This window comes from Aptenodytes forsteri, unplaced genomic scaffold (genome assembly GCF_000699145.1).
Source record: "Aptenodytes forsteri isolate BGI_AS27 unplaced genomic scaffold, ASM69914v1 Scaffold59, whole genome shotgun sequence".
In the NCBI taxonomy this organism is placed as follows: Eukaryota; Metazoa; Chordata; class Aves; order Sphenisciformes; family Spheniscidae; genus Aptenodytes; species Aptenodytes forsteri.
Window position 1 is genome coordinate 1,740,642 of NW_008794085.1, and position 17,704 is coordinate 1,758,345.

At 37.5% G+C, this 17,704-nt stretch overlaps 1 protein-coding gene across 1 annotated transcript in view; it reads left to right on the forward strand.

The window, feature by feature from the left end:
- The first annotated feature begins 593 nt into the window (after positions 1–593).
- The window catches only part of SELENOF (selenoprotein F), a 28,688-nt gene continuing 11,577 nt past the window's right edge, over positions 594–17,704 (forward strand). Inside the window, exons 1-3 of the mRNA XM_009273971.2 lie at positions 594–690; positions 3,576–3,743; positions 16,668–16,731. Coding sequence (XP_009272246.2) covers positions 622–690; positions 3,576–3,743; positions 16,668–16,731 — 301 coding nt within the window. The 5' untranslated portion in view covers positions 594–621. The remainder of the gene's footprint in view (positions 691–3,575; positions 3,744–16,667; positions 16,732–17,704) is intronic.

Here is a 17,704-nt window from a genome sequence, read left to right on the forward strand (position 1 = left end):
GGGACACGCCCCCGCGCCCTCCGCCATTGGGCGGTGCTACCGCCACCCCGCCTCTCCCGCAACTGGATTGGCCCCGCTCAGGCGACGCCCCGCCCGCAGGGAGCTGGCTCCTCCTCCTCCCCCCTCGGCTCTGAGCTGCCGGACCGAGGCGGTGTCCCGCCTACATGCGACCCTTCGTGATTGGGAGGCCCTCCTTGAAGACCCGCCCATCCGCCCACCCTCATTGGGCACAGGCACCGCGGCACTTGGGAAAGACACAATAGTATTGCTCAGACCGGCTGTCAATCGCCGGGTCTAGGGGCCTATATGCCGGTTTGCCGGTTGGCAGCAGCTCTCCGGAACGGGCAAGGGCCTTACTCGGGGTTGTTTCTGCAGTGCCTGACTGAGGCGGGGCAACGGCCTCTCCTCTTGCCTCCCTGCGAAGCGCTACTCTGAACAGACTAAAGCAGCTTTGCTCTAGACTTCCCGCAGAGGTTCCGAGTTAGCTGTTTCTGCTTGTGGTGCCGGGGGTTGGGAGCGAGTCTACCCTCCCCCGCATCAGGCGGTGTGCCGGGTATCCGCCATGGGTGAGGTCCTTCAGCCGCCTCCCGGCGACGCGGGCAGGAGCGTTCCGGCACCAAGATGGCGGCGGCCGGCGAGCTACCGGCCCCGGGGCGTTGCTGGTTGTGGTTGTTAGTGGGGCTGCAGGCGGTGAGAGGCCGTTCCCCTTCATTCGCGCTCGGGGCTGAGTGCGGTTGCGATTTCCTGAGGGAAAGAGAGAGGCTGGGAGGCGGGCGGGGGCGGGAGTGAGACGTGTCCATTAGCGGGAGGCGGAGGCAGCGGGCCTTGCCCATCCCATCCCCGAGGCGTCGTCCCGTACCTCGTCCCTCTCCTACCTCCGCGTCCGCCTCTTTCGCTCGCTTTGTCGGAGGCTCTTCTCCGCTTCTGCCCTCTTCCCTCCTGCTGTCGCCGCCGCTACCCCTCCAGACCGCGAGAGTCTGCCTAAACGCCCCTCCGCCGTGTCCCTCGCCTCGGCCCCGGTTTGCCCTGTTAGCTCGGACAACGTGGCGATCGGTGTGGGTGTTGCAGTGACTCTTGAAATAAATTTACAGGCTTCCTCGCCCACTTTTACTGGGATTTGTGTGTTGCTGTAAATCTCATGACCCGGGTTATCCTTAGTAACAAAGTTAAGAATGGGTTTGGAAAGTGAAGCTAGGTGGCTTTCGATGACTAACTGAAGGTTGCTCTGTGGAACGCTGTCCCTCGAGGTTTTCCAGAGAGGTCAGCTTTCTCTATTTTAGTGCACCTGATGCTCTTAAAGTTCTGACCCACCTGAGCTCCAGAGACATGAGGTTATACAAAAGACCTGTTCAAATGTTTTGCTCTGATAACTATTAAGTATTTCCTAAAGCAATTTGTATTGATGCTGATTTGCTTATAACATATGAAATTATCTAGTATGAAAGCAAAGCAGTCTTGTAATGTGTATTTGTAGTCAAAGCTTTAAAGGAGAGCATGCTGCTGAAATGAGGCCTGTCACTGGCCAAGTAGCTGAAATTTTCTTGTTCTGATGGGAAATTAGCTTCTGAAATGTGAGAGTTCTTTTCTAATCCTAAACAGAGACATTTATTATAACTAGTATACTTCAGGATAGTACAGTAGTTATGGTACTAAAAATTGAGGAAAAATACTAGGGAGAGACAGTTTCTTCCTCTTTCCCCTCCCCCTCCCTATGGTTTTATTCTCAAGCTGTTTTGAGCTTGCTATGTAACTAGAACTTCTTCACTGAGGAATTCTCTTGTAATGGAGACTTTACTTGCTTTCATACGCTGTTTGTTCTTTGGTTGGTGTTGTGTTCCACACCCCACCCCCACCCGAAAAAAACAGGAGAATATTTGCCTTATATACGCAGATGCTCTAGAGCTCTGCTGGGGAAAGAGGAGTGTTGCTGGTGGAAGCAAAGTGACGGTGCCAGTAACACTATTTTTGCTCCCAGGTGAACAGATTTGAAAGTGAGGAAAAGATGACAGTAAAGCATAAAAGGGGTGGATGGCAAGCAGCAAGGTGCAAAAAAATTGTTTTAGCTACTGTCATCATCATTAATAAGTGAACAATAATTAAAATGTAGCTTTGGCAGTGTTTGGCATCCTCCTTAGATTTTCTATACTACTGTGGTGGTGGTGTTATATTTCTTATTGCCAGTATCCCTCAGAAAGGATAGATAATAGATTATTCCGGTACAGTAGGGTCCCATTTTTGCTTGCGTTCTGTCATACATAGAAATTATTTTAGCAGTGTCCTGTAGGAAGAAGAAAAATAGCTTTCTGTCTGACAGAATAGTAATTTCAAAATAATTTTCTGTGTATTATACTCTTCTGTTCATGCTTCAACTTTCTTAGCAGCTATAGAGAAACAGAATAATGAGGCACGTAATATATTTTCTACCAATCCCTAATCCATAACACTTCCTAGCTGTCACATCGGTGACATGTCTTTGGCTATGGGTTGGCCACTTCAGGGGAGGAAATGGGTTTTGTCTCTACCTTGCTTGGGTATGCTGTATATGTTAAATGATGGGTGGATGTGAAGAGAAGTCTGATTTGCTGCAGGACAAGCTTAATTTTTCTTTTGTATTTTTCTGTTTGGCCCAGCATAATTCTTCTGCCTCTTGGTCTGTTATCATCCAGTCCAGTTTGCTAGCATCATCTCACTCTTCTCTGAACAGAGATGCTTGCTGATTGTTTTGTGTGTGTTTTAAATGTTGTGGGTTTTGCCCAAGGTCTTTATCCCAGACTGAGAAGCATCTGGGAAAACTGCCTCCTTTCTCTCCTTTCTTAATCTCCTCTCTTGCTCCCTGCCCTGCCCCACCCCCCCCTGTGTAGGGAAGTGGGAATGTGAAAACAAAACCCAAATATCACTTAAGTGCTGGGATAGCTAGTAAAATTGGTTTTGCTGCTCATTAAAAACAGAACTGGTGTTTTACATGGAAGCCATGTAATTGAGTTGCCTATTTTAATCTATTACTAGTAAATCAGAATTGCAGGGTTTTATCTACACTTCCACTTTTAGTATGCGATTTTCCTGTAACATTAATGCAAATATGAAAATAAAATCCTACTTGTATGCCCTGTTGAGCAGTTAGGTCTGTTTCATCACTCCCTGGTTGTGCTTTTCCCAAGCTTAGCTGTTATACTTATTTTCCAAGTGTGTTCTTGGTGATATGAAATTTACTGAAACTGTTTTGAAAGAGCAGGCTTTAGAGAGCTGTATCCATGTGCATTTCAGCTGATTCGTTATGTTTGCTTTTTTCTAAATTTGGAGCTAGCAAAAAACAGTAGAGTTGTCAGAAGTGTACATAAATGAATTTTGGCAGGTCTGATACCTTGAAATATACATATTATGAGTGTCTAGAATTCACTGTTAGTTTAAGACCAAAAATAAGGTGGTGTTTTGCACTTATGGGCAGACCATTGGGCATTACTGTAAAACAGTCACAAGAGACTTAGTTGTTCTTCCTAATCATTAAAGCATTTAAAATCTTCCTTTTTTTAAACAACTAATTTAATACTAAAGTATAACACTGTATTGATTTTCAGATAAGTGTATATGGAGCACAGTTGTCATCAGAAGCTTGCAGAGAGCTGGGCTTCTCCAGTAACTTGCTATGCAGTTCTTGCAACCTTCTTGGACAGTTCAATCTGAATCAATTGGATCCGTTCTGCAGGCAGTGCTGCCAAGAAGAAGCTCAGCTGGAAACTAGAAAGGTGGGTTTTGGACCAAATCCTTTGTGGAATAATTTAACACATTATGTTATGTTTATGAAACTTTTCATTTTAAAAATATATGAGAATCTGGATTATAATCTCAAGAGAAAAATGCAACATTTCTTGATAGCCCGATATACATAGGGTCTAGATTTGCAGACTTGCCATACTGCTCTAAAATAACGTCCCTGTATGAGTAGAGGAACCTTTGGTTCTGTGACAGCCCTTCTCTAGTGTGAAGTGACTAATGGGAGCTATGTCCAGCTTCTTTGAATTGAAAGATGCATGGGATTTGAAGAGGGCAAAAAAAGAGGATAAGGAGACTGGTGTTTTTGACCGCAGCTCTTGCTTGGTCATTGACCCATGGTGTAATGTCTAGGATAGTTCAGTTCAGTCCCTAGGAACAAAAGGCTGGTGCAACCATCAGGTCAACTCCTGAAGTGGCACGAACCTCACAGAAGCAGGTCTGCTCAACTCCATTCTGCAGCAGCGAGAACAGCTAGGTTCTAACAGCTAGAAATATTGGGAATGATCTTGCTCAGAGCCCATGCTGTGCTTCAATCAATTAGGCTAAGGCAAAACCTTTCCTTTATCTGTAGTAAATATCTATCGTGCTTAAGGTACATCAGCCAGGAAGAATTTTTAGACCTCTTGAAAAGAATACATGCTTTCAAATATGGTGTAATTTAAGAGTACTCTAGAATACATTGAAGACCAATCAATTACCAGGAAAGTAGAGATTTCAAGGAGAAGAGATGCTGAAATTACTTTTAATGGCTAGGAGATAGCTAAATAACTGACAACATGAAATTAATGAGGAAGTCTAGCAGGTTTCTCATGTCAATTATAACTGACAATGAAATTAATGAGGAAGTCTAGCAGGTTTCTCCTGTCAATTAAATTCAGCAAAATCTTAAAAAAAAAAAAAGTCTGCCTATAATTTTTAACAAAATCACTGATTACAATGTTAGGTACAATATATTAAATATCAAGAAGCAAGTGTTTGAGATTTGCAGAGAATTAATAATTAGTAGTTCCTTAATATTGGGAGACTATTAAGGTAGGAGGTAAGACTGTAAATTGTACTGTTTCATATATTGCCAAAAGAATGCTTGCAGTAATACTTCAGTAAAATCCTTATGGGACTTGACATCTAAGACTTTTTCTTTGTCAGTTTTATGAATCTTATAAAGGAAAGTTTGTCTCTGGAAAATGTTCCAGTTCTTCTATATATCTATCTATATGTACATATCTCTATACACATACATACACACACAAAAGCTGAAAAGTTTCAGAATAAAATCAAATGAAATGTACTGAAAGGGAATGGAAAAATAGGAAAGGGTCTCCAGCTGTGCTGTGGTTGTGTACCACAACCAGTAACAGTTGTAGTGGCAGCAGCACGGCTTCCTGTCCTCATGTAAGGAGCGGATGCTTTTATCTGTTCAGGTAATGTTCTTACAGTTTTGCCTCAGTGTGCCTAAGATGTAGCACAAGAACTTGTGGAGCAGGATAATTTCTGTTGTCATTTGTTGGGAAAGTCAGCTAGAGGAGTTATGTTGCATTTCTGTCAGTGTGACTTCTGAGGGGAAAAAAAAACCTGTCTTTTTCAATTTATCAGTAATTTACTCAAAGATGTAACTTAGTTTCTGTTGTAAACATTGCATTAATAAAAGTTGGGTCAAACAACAGAATTTAAATCAATAGATATTTTTCTGATTATCCTGAATCAGACCTAGATTTCACCATGTGGATAATCACACTTTTTGTGTAAGACTAATCAAATGCCATTTTGTGGTCAGGGCTTTACATTGTAAATATTTTTAGTCTCAAAACTTTTTCTATTTTAGTCATGCTGAATGCAGTAGAACAAATAGCATAGGGCTGGACAGGGTCTCAAGGTTGTTTGACAAAGCCCTTCACAGTGAACCAGAATTTGTTGTGTATTCATAGGAACATATACAGATTGTATATTGTAAGTTGTTGGGTTTTAATCTATTTGTGTTGGTTTACCCAGTTTCTTTTTCTGCTTGTGCTTTGTAGTAAATATGAACAATTTGCTGCTACAGCAAAATTCAATGTACATCTTGATTATTATTTGATCTTTTCTTACTTCTGTGACATTTTTGAAGAAATTTAATACAAATGATACTTGAGATTTGGAGCTAGCATGTTAAGTATTGGCTTGAATTACAGGAGTGATTATGATACTATTTTCATATCTAGGTTTCAATGCAGGCTTTCCATACTCTGTGTGTGTGAATAGAAATACTGGATTGTTCTAACATTATGGTTATATGGTTGAGTGCTAAATTATGGCATCGTTTCTAATATGCTTTTGAATGCTGTTTCAGAAGGTGGAAATTTCTTATACCGTTACCACTGCTTGGAAATGTATGTTTTGGATTTGCTGATTGTTTGGGGGAGTTTTTTATACTTTTTTGTTAACCTTGTACTGAGTAACTTCCCTTGAAGACTAGCCAGTGGAAAATTAGTGTTGGGAGAAATGACCATGAATATCTTAACAGATTGTATTCAGAAATCATCATATTTTGTTTTAACGTAGTGCTAGTTGTAATAGGTGTCAGTAATCGAGGTTAAGATTTTACTTTTACATAAAAATTAACAATCTAATTTATAGTAGCTTCTTGCTAAAGTAGTATTTTCATGATACGTGTGCAGAATAGAAAATCTGAATGCTGCCTTTTACTATATTTTTTTCCCTTCCCTAGTTTTTTTCAGGTTACCATAGAAATCTTCTTTCTAATGAAAATTTGATAGTTGAGAGTGAATGGATGTTAAATGTCTTAAAAGTGTGGGGTTTTTTCCCTACCTTCTTGCTTGAAGAAATTTTTAATCTTACTCTAAAAACCTGCATCTAGATGTAAGATGTCTGACCTGCTGATTAGCAGCCTTATGTTACTGCATTCCAGAGCAGTGGTGCTCTGGGTTTTGCTCATGCTGTGACTACATGCTTTAACATCCTCGAAGTACATGAATCTTTTCTTTCTGAACCATGATCCCAGTACATGACCTAGTTTGTTCATTATGTGAGCAGGTATTTTTTCCCATCATGTGACACAGCACATTGGTAGTCTGTGCTACAAAGAGACCTGCAAACTGTTAGAATTCCAGGATAGACTTCAGGATTTTAAGTTAATTCTGCTTGTAAGTATGTGGCAATTGTTAGAAATGGAGAAAGCAAGAGTTAGTTTATTGCATGACTTGCCCCTGAGTTTTAAATGAGAATTTAAAGATAGCATATGTACCTGAGAATTTTTATGTATCATTGCTACTTTTCACAAATGATCTGTGAAATATGCCCAGTCCTAAAAATACTTTGAGCTGCATAGTGTCAGTGCAACCTCAAATGAGTTGCTTACAGATTTCAACTGTTTCATATCCTTGAAAGATGTTTATTAATGCTGGTCTTGTTATTGGTCCAGTATTCTGTGAATTGACATTGTGGAAAATAGCTGTGAGGTACTCGTTACCCAGTATTTGTGTGGCTCTTAACTTCTGCTGACACCTATTTTAATTACTTCATAATTGTACCGTGGATAAAATGAAAAAATTATTTTGGTTATTTTTTCCTCTTCTAGAGGTTTTGTGTTCACTTTCAGACTAATTCAGAAGCTAGCTTAAACAGTATTGCTTTAGACAGCTGCAAGTTTTAAGCCTCAGTCTGTCAGATGCAGAGTACTGCTGGTGTGTAAAACGTAGAAGGATGAAATGGAGGTGAAGCTAACTGTGCATGAAATTGTAGTAGCAGGAGAGATTGTCCATATTTTGCAGTAGCTGAAAATAGCCGCACTCCATCTGCAGCTTCATTTACGTTGTGTGATCATTTCAGACATAGCTATAAGCATATTCCATTAATTGCATATTATAATCATAGATTTATCTCAACAACATATGCTTGTCAAAATCCAAATTGATTTTAAGAATCAACTCTGAGGTGACATTTGCAATACGTTAGAGATCGCAGTTGCGCTGTGCAGGATTGCTACAACCCTTAAGTCATCAATATTTCTAAATGGAGCTTTGAAATGTATTTTGCTCACTAAGATGTGTTGAACTTCAGCATTTTAGATTTCTATTGTCAAGTATTTGTCATGTTGTAATGTTATGGTGTGTGGTGAATTAGGTAGCGTGACATCAGGTGTAAGCAAAAGTTGGCCAGGAAATTTGAGACATGAAAATGGATGGTTTAGATGGCAAGTTGTCATGGGTAACATCACATGTGTCTATCATATACTATTTCTAAATTCTACTGTAAAACAAGGCAAACATAATGATACAGAAGTCTATATGCATACTTTTAAAGTTACATAGAAATGGGTAATAACTGTGCCACTGTACAAATTTAAGCAAAAACATCTAAAATCCTGAGATTTTTAGCAACTTTCTTGTGCTTGTATTCAGGGTTGTCAAAATATGATAAGCTGTCAAAGCATGGTTTAATTTATTGGGCTATCTGGCCTCTGCATTGCTAAGATAATGAGAAATTTAGGATTATTTTTCACCAAACTTGTAGTAGATGTAGCAATATAAATAACTACAATATTTCAGTAACTTGAAATGGGCTATTGCGCTGGTTTCCAACTTGACGTTCTTCCCATACCAGTAAATACAAAAGTTTCCTTTCATTTTGACATGAAAGTATTGTGAAATATTAACCTGAAATAAATGCGGGCAGCTTAAACTTTGGCTATTACTTTTTCAAAAAAATCCTAAAAGCCCATCTTAAGGTTGCTTTACATTCAGATCCCCATTCTACATCCTACCTGAACCTAAAATGACTTTCAGTATTTATGACTGCTGTTTGAAAGTTAATGCAAGTCTATGGACATAACCCCATTAGCTGTAGAAAAACAGAATGGATGAGATTTAGAAAATAGTGGTATTTAGTGACCTTTAAGTATTGTGTTTTCTCAACATTTTGAAAAATGCTGAAAACAGAGAACCAGCTGGGGAGAAAAATCCTAAGAATGTCAACATTTTGCTGAAAACAGAGAACCAGCTGGGGAGAAAAATCCTAAGACCTAAGAATTCAAAGCACAGCAGAGGAACCTTTCCTAGAGTTTCATTATGGATTTCCACTGGCCAGTCGGGTAAGCATGTCTTCATGACAGATTGATCAAAACATGTGGCAGCTAGGCATGTTGCAGACCTGTTCCCTAGCTGTTAGACTGTAACTGGTGCTGTACTTAACCAGGTACTTCAACGCTTCTGCAGGTAGATCATACCGTGTTTTCACTGCATCAAGCTGGGATTCTTTTCCTTGCAAGTCCTTGGTACTTGACATTGTGGGAAGACATTTTAAGACACGAATGATTCAGCCTGTTCCAACACTGCAAAACCATGGAACTTCTAGTCTGTTGAAAGTGAAGCCTGAGCTCTGACCCTTTCTTCCACATCAGTTGCCTGTTCTGCATAGTATCATACAATTTGAGAGGTTTTGTGGGTGAAAAATACGGAGGTGAGGGATGAGTGAATTATACCTATTTAGCCCATGTAATAAGTAGCTGTTAATGTTCAGCTTGGTCTATTCTGAAGAAAAGATGACTCAGTTTCACTGAAAGGTAAAAAATATGCCTATACAAATTCAGTTTTCTGTAGTCTACCTTCTCTGTCACTCAGGCCTTTAAACATTATAGGGTAGGAGATGAGCATGTATGCACACTGTTCCTCAGAACAGGTTACTTTCATCCTAATGAATAATACTTACATTTTCCTTATGATGTGGTTTGACCATAACTTAAAACCAGTTCTTTGGGTGGAGTTAGTGCTAGACCTCTCCTGGAAATGAAATAAATATTTAGTGTAATATTAGTAATAAACATGTCCACTGTAATTATGACTGTGTGCTACTTCTAATAAAAAAATAAAATTGAAAGTTTTCTTAACTCCATCTTTTTACATGTACAGACCTTTTAAATGTGCTGTTATGAATTACAAGAGGAATAAGGTGACATTCTTGTTCAGACTTACTTTTTGAAACTAAAAATAGTTTACAAAACTCACAATTACTGAAACTAGAATAACTTGAAATGCTTTTAATGCTTCAGGCTACTCTTGTGTGACCCAATTTAGTTTCATTTTTCAGGGGTTTTTTCCTTTTCATTTCACTAATTAAAGTGCTACACTCAAAAATTACTGTTGGCTGCCTGCTTGTTCTGCCAGAGGCTCTTAATCTGAATAGTTCCAAGGAAGCAGTCTCATCTCTTGGTTTTTAACTTGATGGGTAAAAATAGAGAACTACTTAGAATTCATTGGCATTTCAGTGGTGTAACGTAAGTGTAAGTCATATCAATACTTGTATAAATGAATTAGAATTTTAGTTTACTTGTAGCTGTTTTGCAAAAAACCCAGCTTTTTCTGTTTCTTTGTGTTCTATAAAATCCTTTGTCTGCTTTGTAAAAATCAAATTGTGCTTTACATAGCCGTACTTCTTATTTCTAACATGCTACATAAAAATGGTACATGTTCATTCTTTTTTACCAAGTGTGACTTTTAAAAAGAGCATAATTCAATGACAGCATATTTTATTTAACACTCAAGTAAATAATCAGAACTCTGTAGTTAAGGCTAATATGTCAAATGATCTCCCTTCAAAGTTTGCTTTTAACTAAAGTGTCCCATACGGTTCACAGAGGAATAACTTTATGGGGATTATTGATAGGGAAGTTGGGGAATTGAGATGATTGTGTTCTCTCTAACTGAGAAAGTCTCTTATCAGAGTACTGTCGCTTCAGAATATTATGCACAGCCATTCCTTGTACTAAAAATGTGCTGAAGTTTATCATGTAGACTCTTTCCCTTCCTTCTGTACATGATGTTATCAGTGATGAAAATTAATGTTGACAAACAGTAGTCCTAGATAAGGAAGGTGCAGCTAGCTAGTCAATGCTTAAGACAAAACTTACTATCATTTGTTTGGATCAGATTCACCAAAGGTTCGTCTCTGTCAGATAAACTAAGATAAAATATATTATCTGTCTGTAGCAGGGCAAGCCTTACGTATGGAAGACCTCCTTCTAGTCTTATCAGTGAAAAAGAAAAGGTTAGGGAAACTATAAATGTGAATTTGCTAAATGTGAGTTGAAGTTGTTGATGTGCATCTATGCTGGTGAATGGAATACGTTTACCTAATTAAGTCTGACCTCCTTTGTCTGGATACACATCTGGATAAAATACTGGCACTTGACTCTCCATTTGTTGAAACAACTTCAAAAAGTACAAAGCCTCCAAATTACTTAAATGCGCAAAGTCAAACAAATAGTTGATGAGTTCCATTCTCAATGTTTTCTTTGCAACTCCTCTGAGATGCTTTATTTTTTTAATAAAAGCACAGATTCTGGAAAATAAGATGTTCAGGGATTCTACTGCTAGAGGTAAGTAGATGGTTAGATAGCAAAGCTAATCGGACAGTATATTCCAAAATTGGAACTTAAACTGTTAACTTTCTGTCTCTACTTCTTAGCTTACATAATTCCGTTCACTAGGTCCAAATGAGAGCCTGTACATAGGAGCCCTTTTTCCACCACCCTTCTCCTCTATTCCACTCTTTCCCCTACCCCCACTCAAATAAATTGGACGTTCACACCACCTAATCTGTGCTACAGCTCCAGAGGTCTAAAGTTGATGGTTGCTCAGCTTCTGCATTTTCTCTCACCCTTGTGCCAGATCTCTTGCTCACATGACCTTACACCAAACCATTTCAGAGAGGAGAGTTAACAAAAAATAGTCTGCCAGGAAGGGAAGTTGTTTTGGAGCTTTTTAGTGGTTGTTGGATTTAAAAAGCAAAAATGTTTACATAATGCTGCAAGGAGAAGATTGTTTAACACCAAAAATAAAACACTTAGATGGATCACGTTTTCTGTATGCTGAAGATTGTAATAGTAATGCACAACTATGTTACATACATCCAGAATAAAAAAGTTGGATTTCCTACTCAAAGCAGAACTCGAAGTTCTGAAGATCTCCAAGGATGCAGATTCTGCAACCTTAGTAAATTATTTCAGTGCTTAAACACCCCCATTGTGACTCTCTTTTTTCACCCTTATATTCAGTTGGAATTTGCCTGCAAATAAATGAGAGCTTAGATTCTGCTTCAGTTTTGTTCAGAGGAATTTGCCTGTAATACACAGCACTAATCACAGGAATAGCACTAATTCAGATAACTGGTTTTTGACTGTTGGGCTCTTTGTTTCCAAACTCTAAATAAGAGTTAGGCATCTCCCTTTACAGGATAATGAGTTGTGAATGGGAGCGGTTCGTTTGTTGCTAAATTTACTGATGACATCAGTTCTGAATGATATGTGTGTGTAGCAATGACTTTATTGGCTTTCTGCATTACAGAACAGTAATTCATAATGTTCCTGGCAGTGAGGCTTTCTGACTGCCCTCTGTTAACCTACAGATTCTTGCTCATTTTCTGTCGCCAGGGAAGGGGAAGACCAGAGTGATTTTGGAAACTTGACTGTCCATACAAATACCCTGCATACTCTCTCCCACAGAAGAGAAAATGTTTTATAGTTTATATCTCAGTGTATGTTCCTTCAACTAATCTAGTTTTCTAGTAAAAGTAACAAATGAATTGGTAGTTACAAGAGTTTAGGAAAGAGCAGAAGAAACTTGCACCAAAATCTCTTTTCTTTGTGACTTTATTTCTCAGAAGAACAAATACAAATTACTAACTTGTTTTGCTTCCTGGCTGGGTGGGGACACACTAAAAATTAATTTGCATGCCTTTCAAAAAAGAGACCATGCACCCTATTTTAAAACAATACCAGTTTGTACATACCAAGCAACTTTGGCCAGTAAGAATGATAATATCTGTATTTTTCCTGACTTTTCTTTGAAATAAAACAGTAGTATTAGTTGATACGAGGTGAGGAGGTTTCTTTGGCAGATCTGCTTATATAGTAACATGAAATCAAAATTATAGTGAATTTCATAAAAACAAAAATTGTTTGCATTGCAAAGAGATGAGTTGTTGGTAAATATTTAGTGGAAGATTGTCTAGTACCTGAGGCAAGTGAAAATTCCAGAGTTTTAGCAGTACTCATAAGTTGCGTTTTACTGCTTGTTCTCAGAGCTTAACTTTATTTTTTAAACTGTTTGATATTAGGAGAGGAAAATATGCAGATATTGGAGAGAATTCAGATACCATACCATACAGCTGTTTACCATTCTGTGGCTTTATCTTACCGGCCTGTTTCATTGCATGTTTTAAGACATGATGGTACTCATTTTTTTTAGCTGATTGCAAGCAGCTGTACAAATCCAGTTTGAGTGATGCTTTGTAACCTGTGCAGGGTCAGGCGCAGTCAGTAGTTAGAAGAAACCTGTGTGCAAAGTATAGGTGCTATAGAAGTACCATTAGGGACAATTTATTGTATTTTACAAAACTTTTTTTGTCACCTTTGATCTAACACCATTTTATTATGATCAAGGAGCAATCTCTGTGAAGTACCATTTTTTCAGTTCCGTTTGTGAATTCCTGTTTGGTTGTAAACACGAACAGTTATATAGCAGCTTCATAGCAGGAATATAATTTTTCTTCTGGTGTTTTCACCATGAGTAATTGTGACAACAATACCATATCTATTTATAAATGAAGCACTGCTGGAATTTTGTCTTGCGGAAATTACATCAATCCCCTTCCTAATAATGGGTGAAACGTTTTTTCTTTCACCTAAGTTAAGGTTCCTTGTTTTTAATTGCTGCAACAATTATTTTTACAATACATATTTTTATCTAACGCTATTTGTATGTAAATGGTGGTTTATTCTGTTGTAATTACCCCTTTCCTTCATCATTAAAGCAGATATGACTGATAAACTGGTCTTCCTCCTCTCAGTTGTGAAGAGCCATCTTCATTACATCAGTGTGAACTATTACAAGACATTCAGGTGCTTACAAAAAGCTTTTGAATGGAATTTAACTCAAGTTGATGCTTTGTAAAAGATGAGGGAAAAGTTCAGATTTTGTCACAATAGCCTTAGAAAGCATACTATTAGGATGCTTTTCAAAAAAGCTAAGTTATTTTTATAGATGCAGACATGAATCAGCCTGGAAATTGTAACAGCACTTGTTTTGGATGTTAAAATGGACACTAGTAATAGTTTAGAGAGTCTTTATTTCATTGCTTGTAGTAATAAACTCACTTTCATGAGCGCTAAAACAAGTGAAGCATTATTTTAAAATGAACTAACTTATGACTTAAGCATTGTGTAATGAACTGACTCGTCATGTTTGTCTGCCTCCACACTGAGTGATACATGTCATTCTTAGTAATACTTGAACACAGTAAATGCCTTCACAAGGAGGTTTGGAGGACATCTGCTCTGGACATGATGGGATGGTAGCAGCAGTAGATGTTAACAAGTATGCTTTTGTTGTGGGCTAAGTGATGCAAATAAACCTGTGTTTCTTGCAAAAGACACCTTTGTTTAGAGTTATAAATGAAGCCAATTGATTTTTCTTTTTTTCTTGTCTAGCCATCTAGAGAGCAGCTGTTTGTCCCAGCATGAATCTGAACTTTTTTGTACCAGCATGGTTGGGCTTCAGTTACAGCAGAGTTATAAGCTCAAAATATAGACATCAACGATTGAGCTGTTTTCTCTGTTAAACTTGACTTCTATCAGATATTGGCTAGGAGTTACAAACTGGGAGTAGTTTTACTTCTATCAGATACTGGCTAGGAGTTACAAACTGGGAGTAGTTTGTAATTACAAGATGTCTTATGTCTTTTAGATTCCTACAGTGATCTTGTTCCATAGAAATCCTTTTTTGAAAGGAAGAAAAACTGTAAGAATTATCTGCAGTAATGAGAATTGAAAAATGCTCATTTTGCCATTGTCCTAAATTTGGGTGTACTTCATTCTTTATACACATATATAAAATAATTAGTTAACTAGGTAGAAAAAGGCTATTTATTCCTTTGCCTACTTCTTTATACTAACTTCTTGATAGAAAAATGCAGGTAACTGTCAGTATCAGAGAACCAGTATAAATGTTCAATGTATTAGTGAGCGTGCAAACTAATATCTAAATCTAGGATTGCTGATACAATTGTTGTTGGATATTTTTAGAGTAATAAATAGAGAGAAGGTAAATGAAGTTTATAATCTCACTATTCCATGTTTCCTTCATCTTTGTAATTATTTCATATTTTAAGTCCAGAGGAGCTTTAACTATGCAAGCTAGTATCTGAGCTGTTTATCAGTGCCTTTTTTTAATTAAAATCTTTATTCAGACAGTGAAAAAAAGCTTTAAAAAACGGTATTTTTGATCTCTTGAGTATTGTTTCATAGCAGTTCTGGGTTTTAACAGTCAAATCTTAGTTTTTGTCTTAAATCTAATGTCTAGTTGAAAATGTAAATGTAGTTAAGCAAATTTCTGAGATGCTGTTCTGAACAGATAATGCGATATAACATTTTTAGTTCTGTTTCCTGTGGAAGTAATGATGACTGATTAGTTCATGTCAGGAAAGAAGTTGTGATTTCCCTGCAAATGATTAGAGTATTATATTCTGATTCATAGTAGTTAGGCAAATATTGAGTTGATTTGATTTTTCTGAAAAATTCAGAAGATTCATATTCTGAAATGAAGATGTATTCCTGGCTGTCCATAATGCCTACATAGATAGGTGACAAAGTGTTAATAAAATAGTCTTTGAGACTTCTGTCATATCGTGTGTGGTTTGCTTTTATGACTTGTTGCTCCTTTTTCAGAGGGGTTAGTACTCATTAAATTTCATAGTGAAAGCTTATTTTTAATTACATGTATTCACGGTTCATATTTTAAGTGAAATGTGAATTTACTTCATTTCAGTGAGGTTATATTTTTCCATGTCCTGACTTGCACATTTGTTATGAAAACACTGTCTAAAAGAAAAAAAGGAGAGGTCTTAATTGTTTATAGAAGGTAATTAATTGAATTAAAAATTTTTAACTGAAGCTTATTCTGTCAGCTTCTCTATAAACAGGGGGGTTTCAAGGTTAGATGGACGTGATTTGGTATACAGTATTGACAACTATGTATAAGATTAAAATGCCTAACTTTCCAGTATGAAGTTCTATTTTAGTAGCTGGAAAAAACTGTGGTTAATTTATATTTAAGATTTGGCAAACTATAGAATCAATTGCATGTTGCCAAAAAAACCCAAAAAAGTTTTTAAAAACGTGACAGTATACAAGATCAATAGTTTCTTTTATTTAGATACTACATAAAATTGAAATGAACTTATACTTTGCTTTAAGAACATTGAATCTGAGTATCTTGCATAGCTGACAGAAGTGATTGACATCTAAGTGCAAGCATCAAAGTTAGCCCAGCCTGTATATATTACTTCAGGTAAGGCCTATTAACGTGATCTGTCTTCTTTCTGCAATCACAATTAACTACAATAAACTACTAGTAGTTAGCCCAAATGAGAAGTCTGAAGTCACTGCCTTATCTTTATTATCAACAGTATTTCACTGTCCAAGTTAGGTTTAAAATGGAAACTAAAATTTCACTGAATGAGACTTTCTTAGCATCTTTGGGGAGGAAGAAATAAAGTTTTCCTATTACTAGTCCATAATTCCCATTGTAACATGTCCAATTGCATTTTTTTTAAATGAAGCTTTGCTTCCAGCAACAGCTGATATCTCAAATGATCTTTTTTCCTGTTTTTACATCTTTAATGTAATGAATGGACATTATCTCGTATCTTGAGTGAAAAGTCAGTTGTTGCATAAATCGGAGACAGGTCTGGAATTGTGATTCTATTTAGGATCTTATTTGTCTGTAGTTCCCATCAACACAATAGCATATTGTCTCATCACAGAAAAATAGTTCAACAGATAACACACCATAAGTAAACTAGTAATTTAGATTTTTGATGTCATTAACAGCTTCTGTTTATTACAGCTTTATGCAGGAGCTGTCCTAGAGGTATGTGGATGAAAATTGGGAAGGTTCCCTCAAGTCCAGGGTAAGTAAAGTCCCTACTGTTCTTTCAAATATGAAGTACTGTCACAGCTGAATGACAAAATGTGCTTTTAAGTACTACTACAAGTAGTCATAAATTTCATATATTATATCAGGAAACTTGCATTGACCTGAGGCTCATGGAACTGGTCTCCAATAATTGATAGATGAAATCATATTGTGTGCTTATGGAACTACTTTCTTTTCACAGATCCTGCAGTATAATTGTTTTGTCAGTCGATAATGACAGTCAACTAAAGTGAATGGAATACAGTAGTATAAAAGGAAAATCAGTACCATCAGTGTGTGGTGGGAGGAAACTACAAGAAAAACATCTGTGGAAATGTCAAACTGGAATTTTCTTATGAATGGGGGAAGAGGTTAGGTTATAGCATACTTGGCTTTGGTTTTTCTGTAATGAAGATCCTAATATTGTACTTTGGACATAGAGAAGAAAAACTAATCTAGCTTTAGACATAAAATTGCACAAACAGCATGTCTCCATCTACCATGGCCAGTATTAATACCTCCCTGTTTGAAGGCTGACTGACAAATAAGTTAAAAAAAAGGATTTTAAAATGGGTTACAATTAACATAAGTCATGCTGCGTTAGACCCTCTCCTGCTACCTCTACCCACACACAGTTCAGTTAATTGACTGCAAGACCAGAGCAAAGCTATTTCTTTCCCACTGTTTAAAATGCCAAAACAAGAATTGTTTAAATGACTTGTCCTACTACAGGGGTGTGAGGAGATTAACTTTGTTAACACAGGAATCCATATTATCTCCATGACCATTCAAATTTAGCAAGCATAAAAATGTTCCCAACTGCTGTTGTCCATTCACTCAGCTTCTTTATGGTTGTGAATGTGTAACAGTTAAGTGCTTTTTCGAGCTGTAGGTTTGAAGCAAAAGGTCAACCTGCTAGCCTGACTCCAGCCTGTATTATGTCCTCAGTTATCTTCATGTGTAGGTCC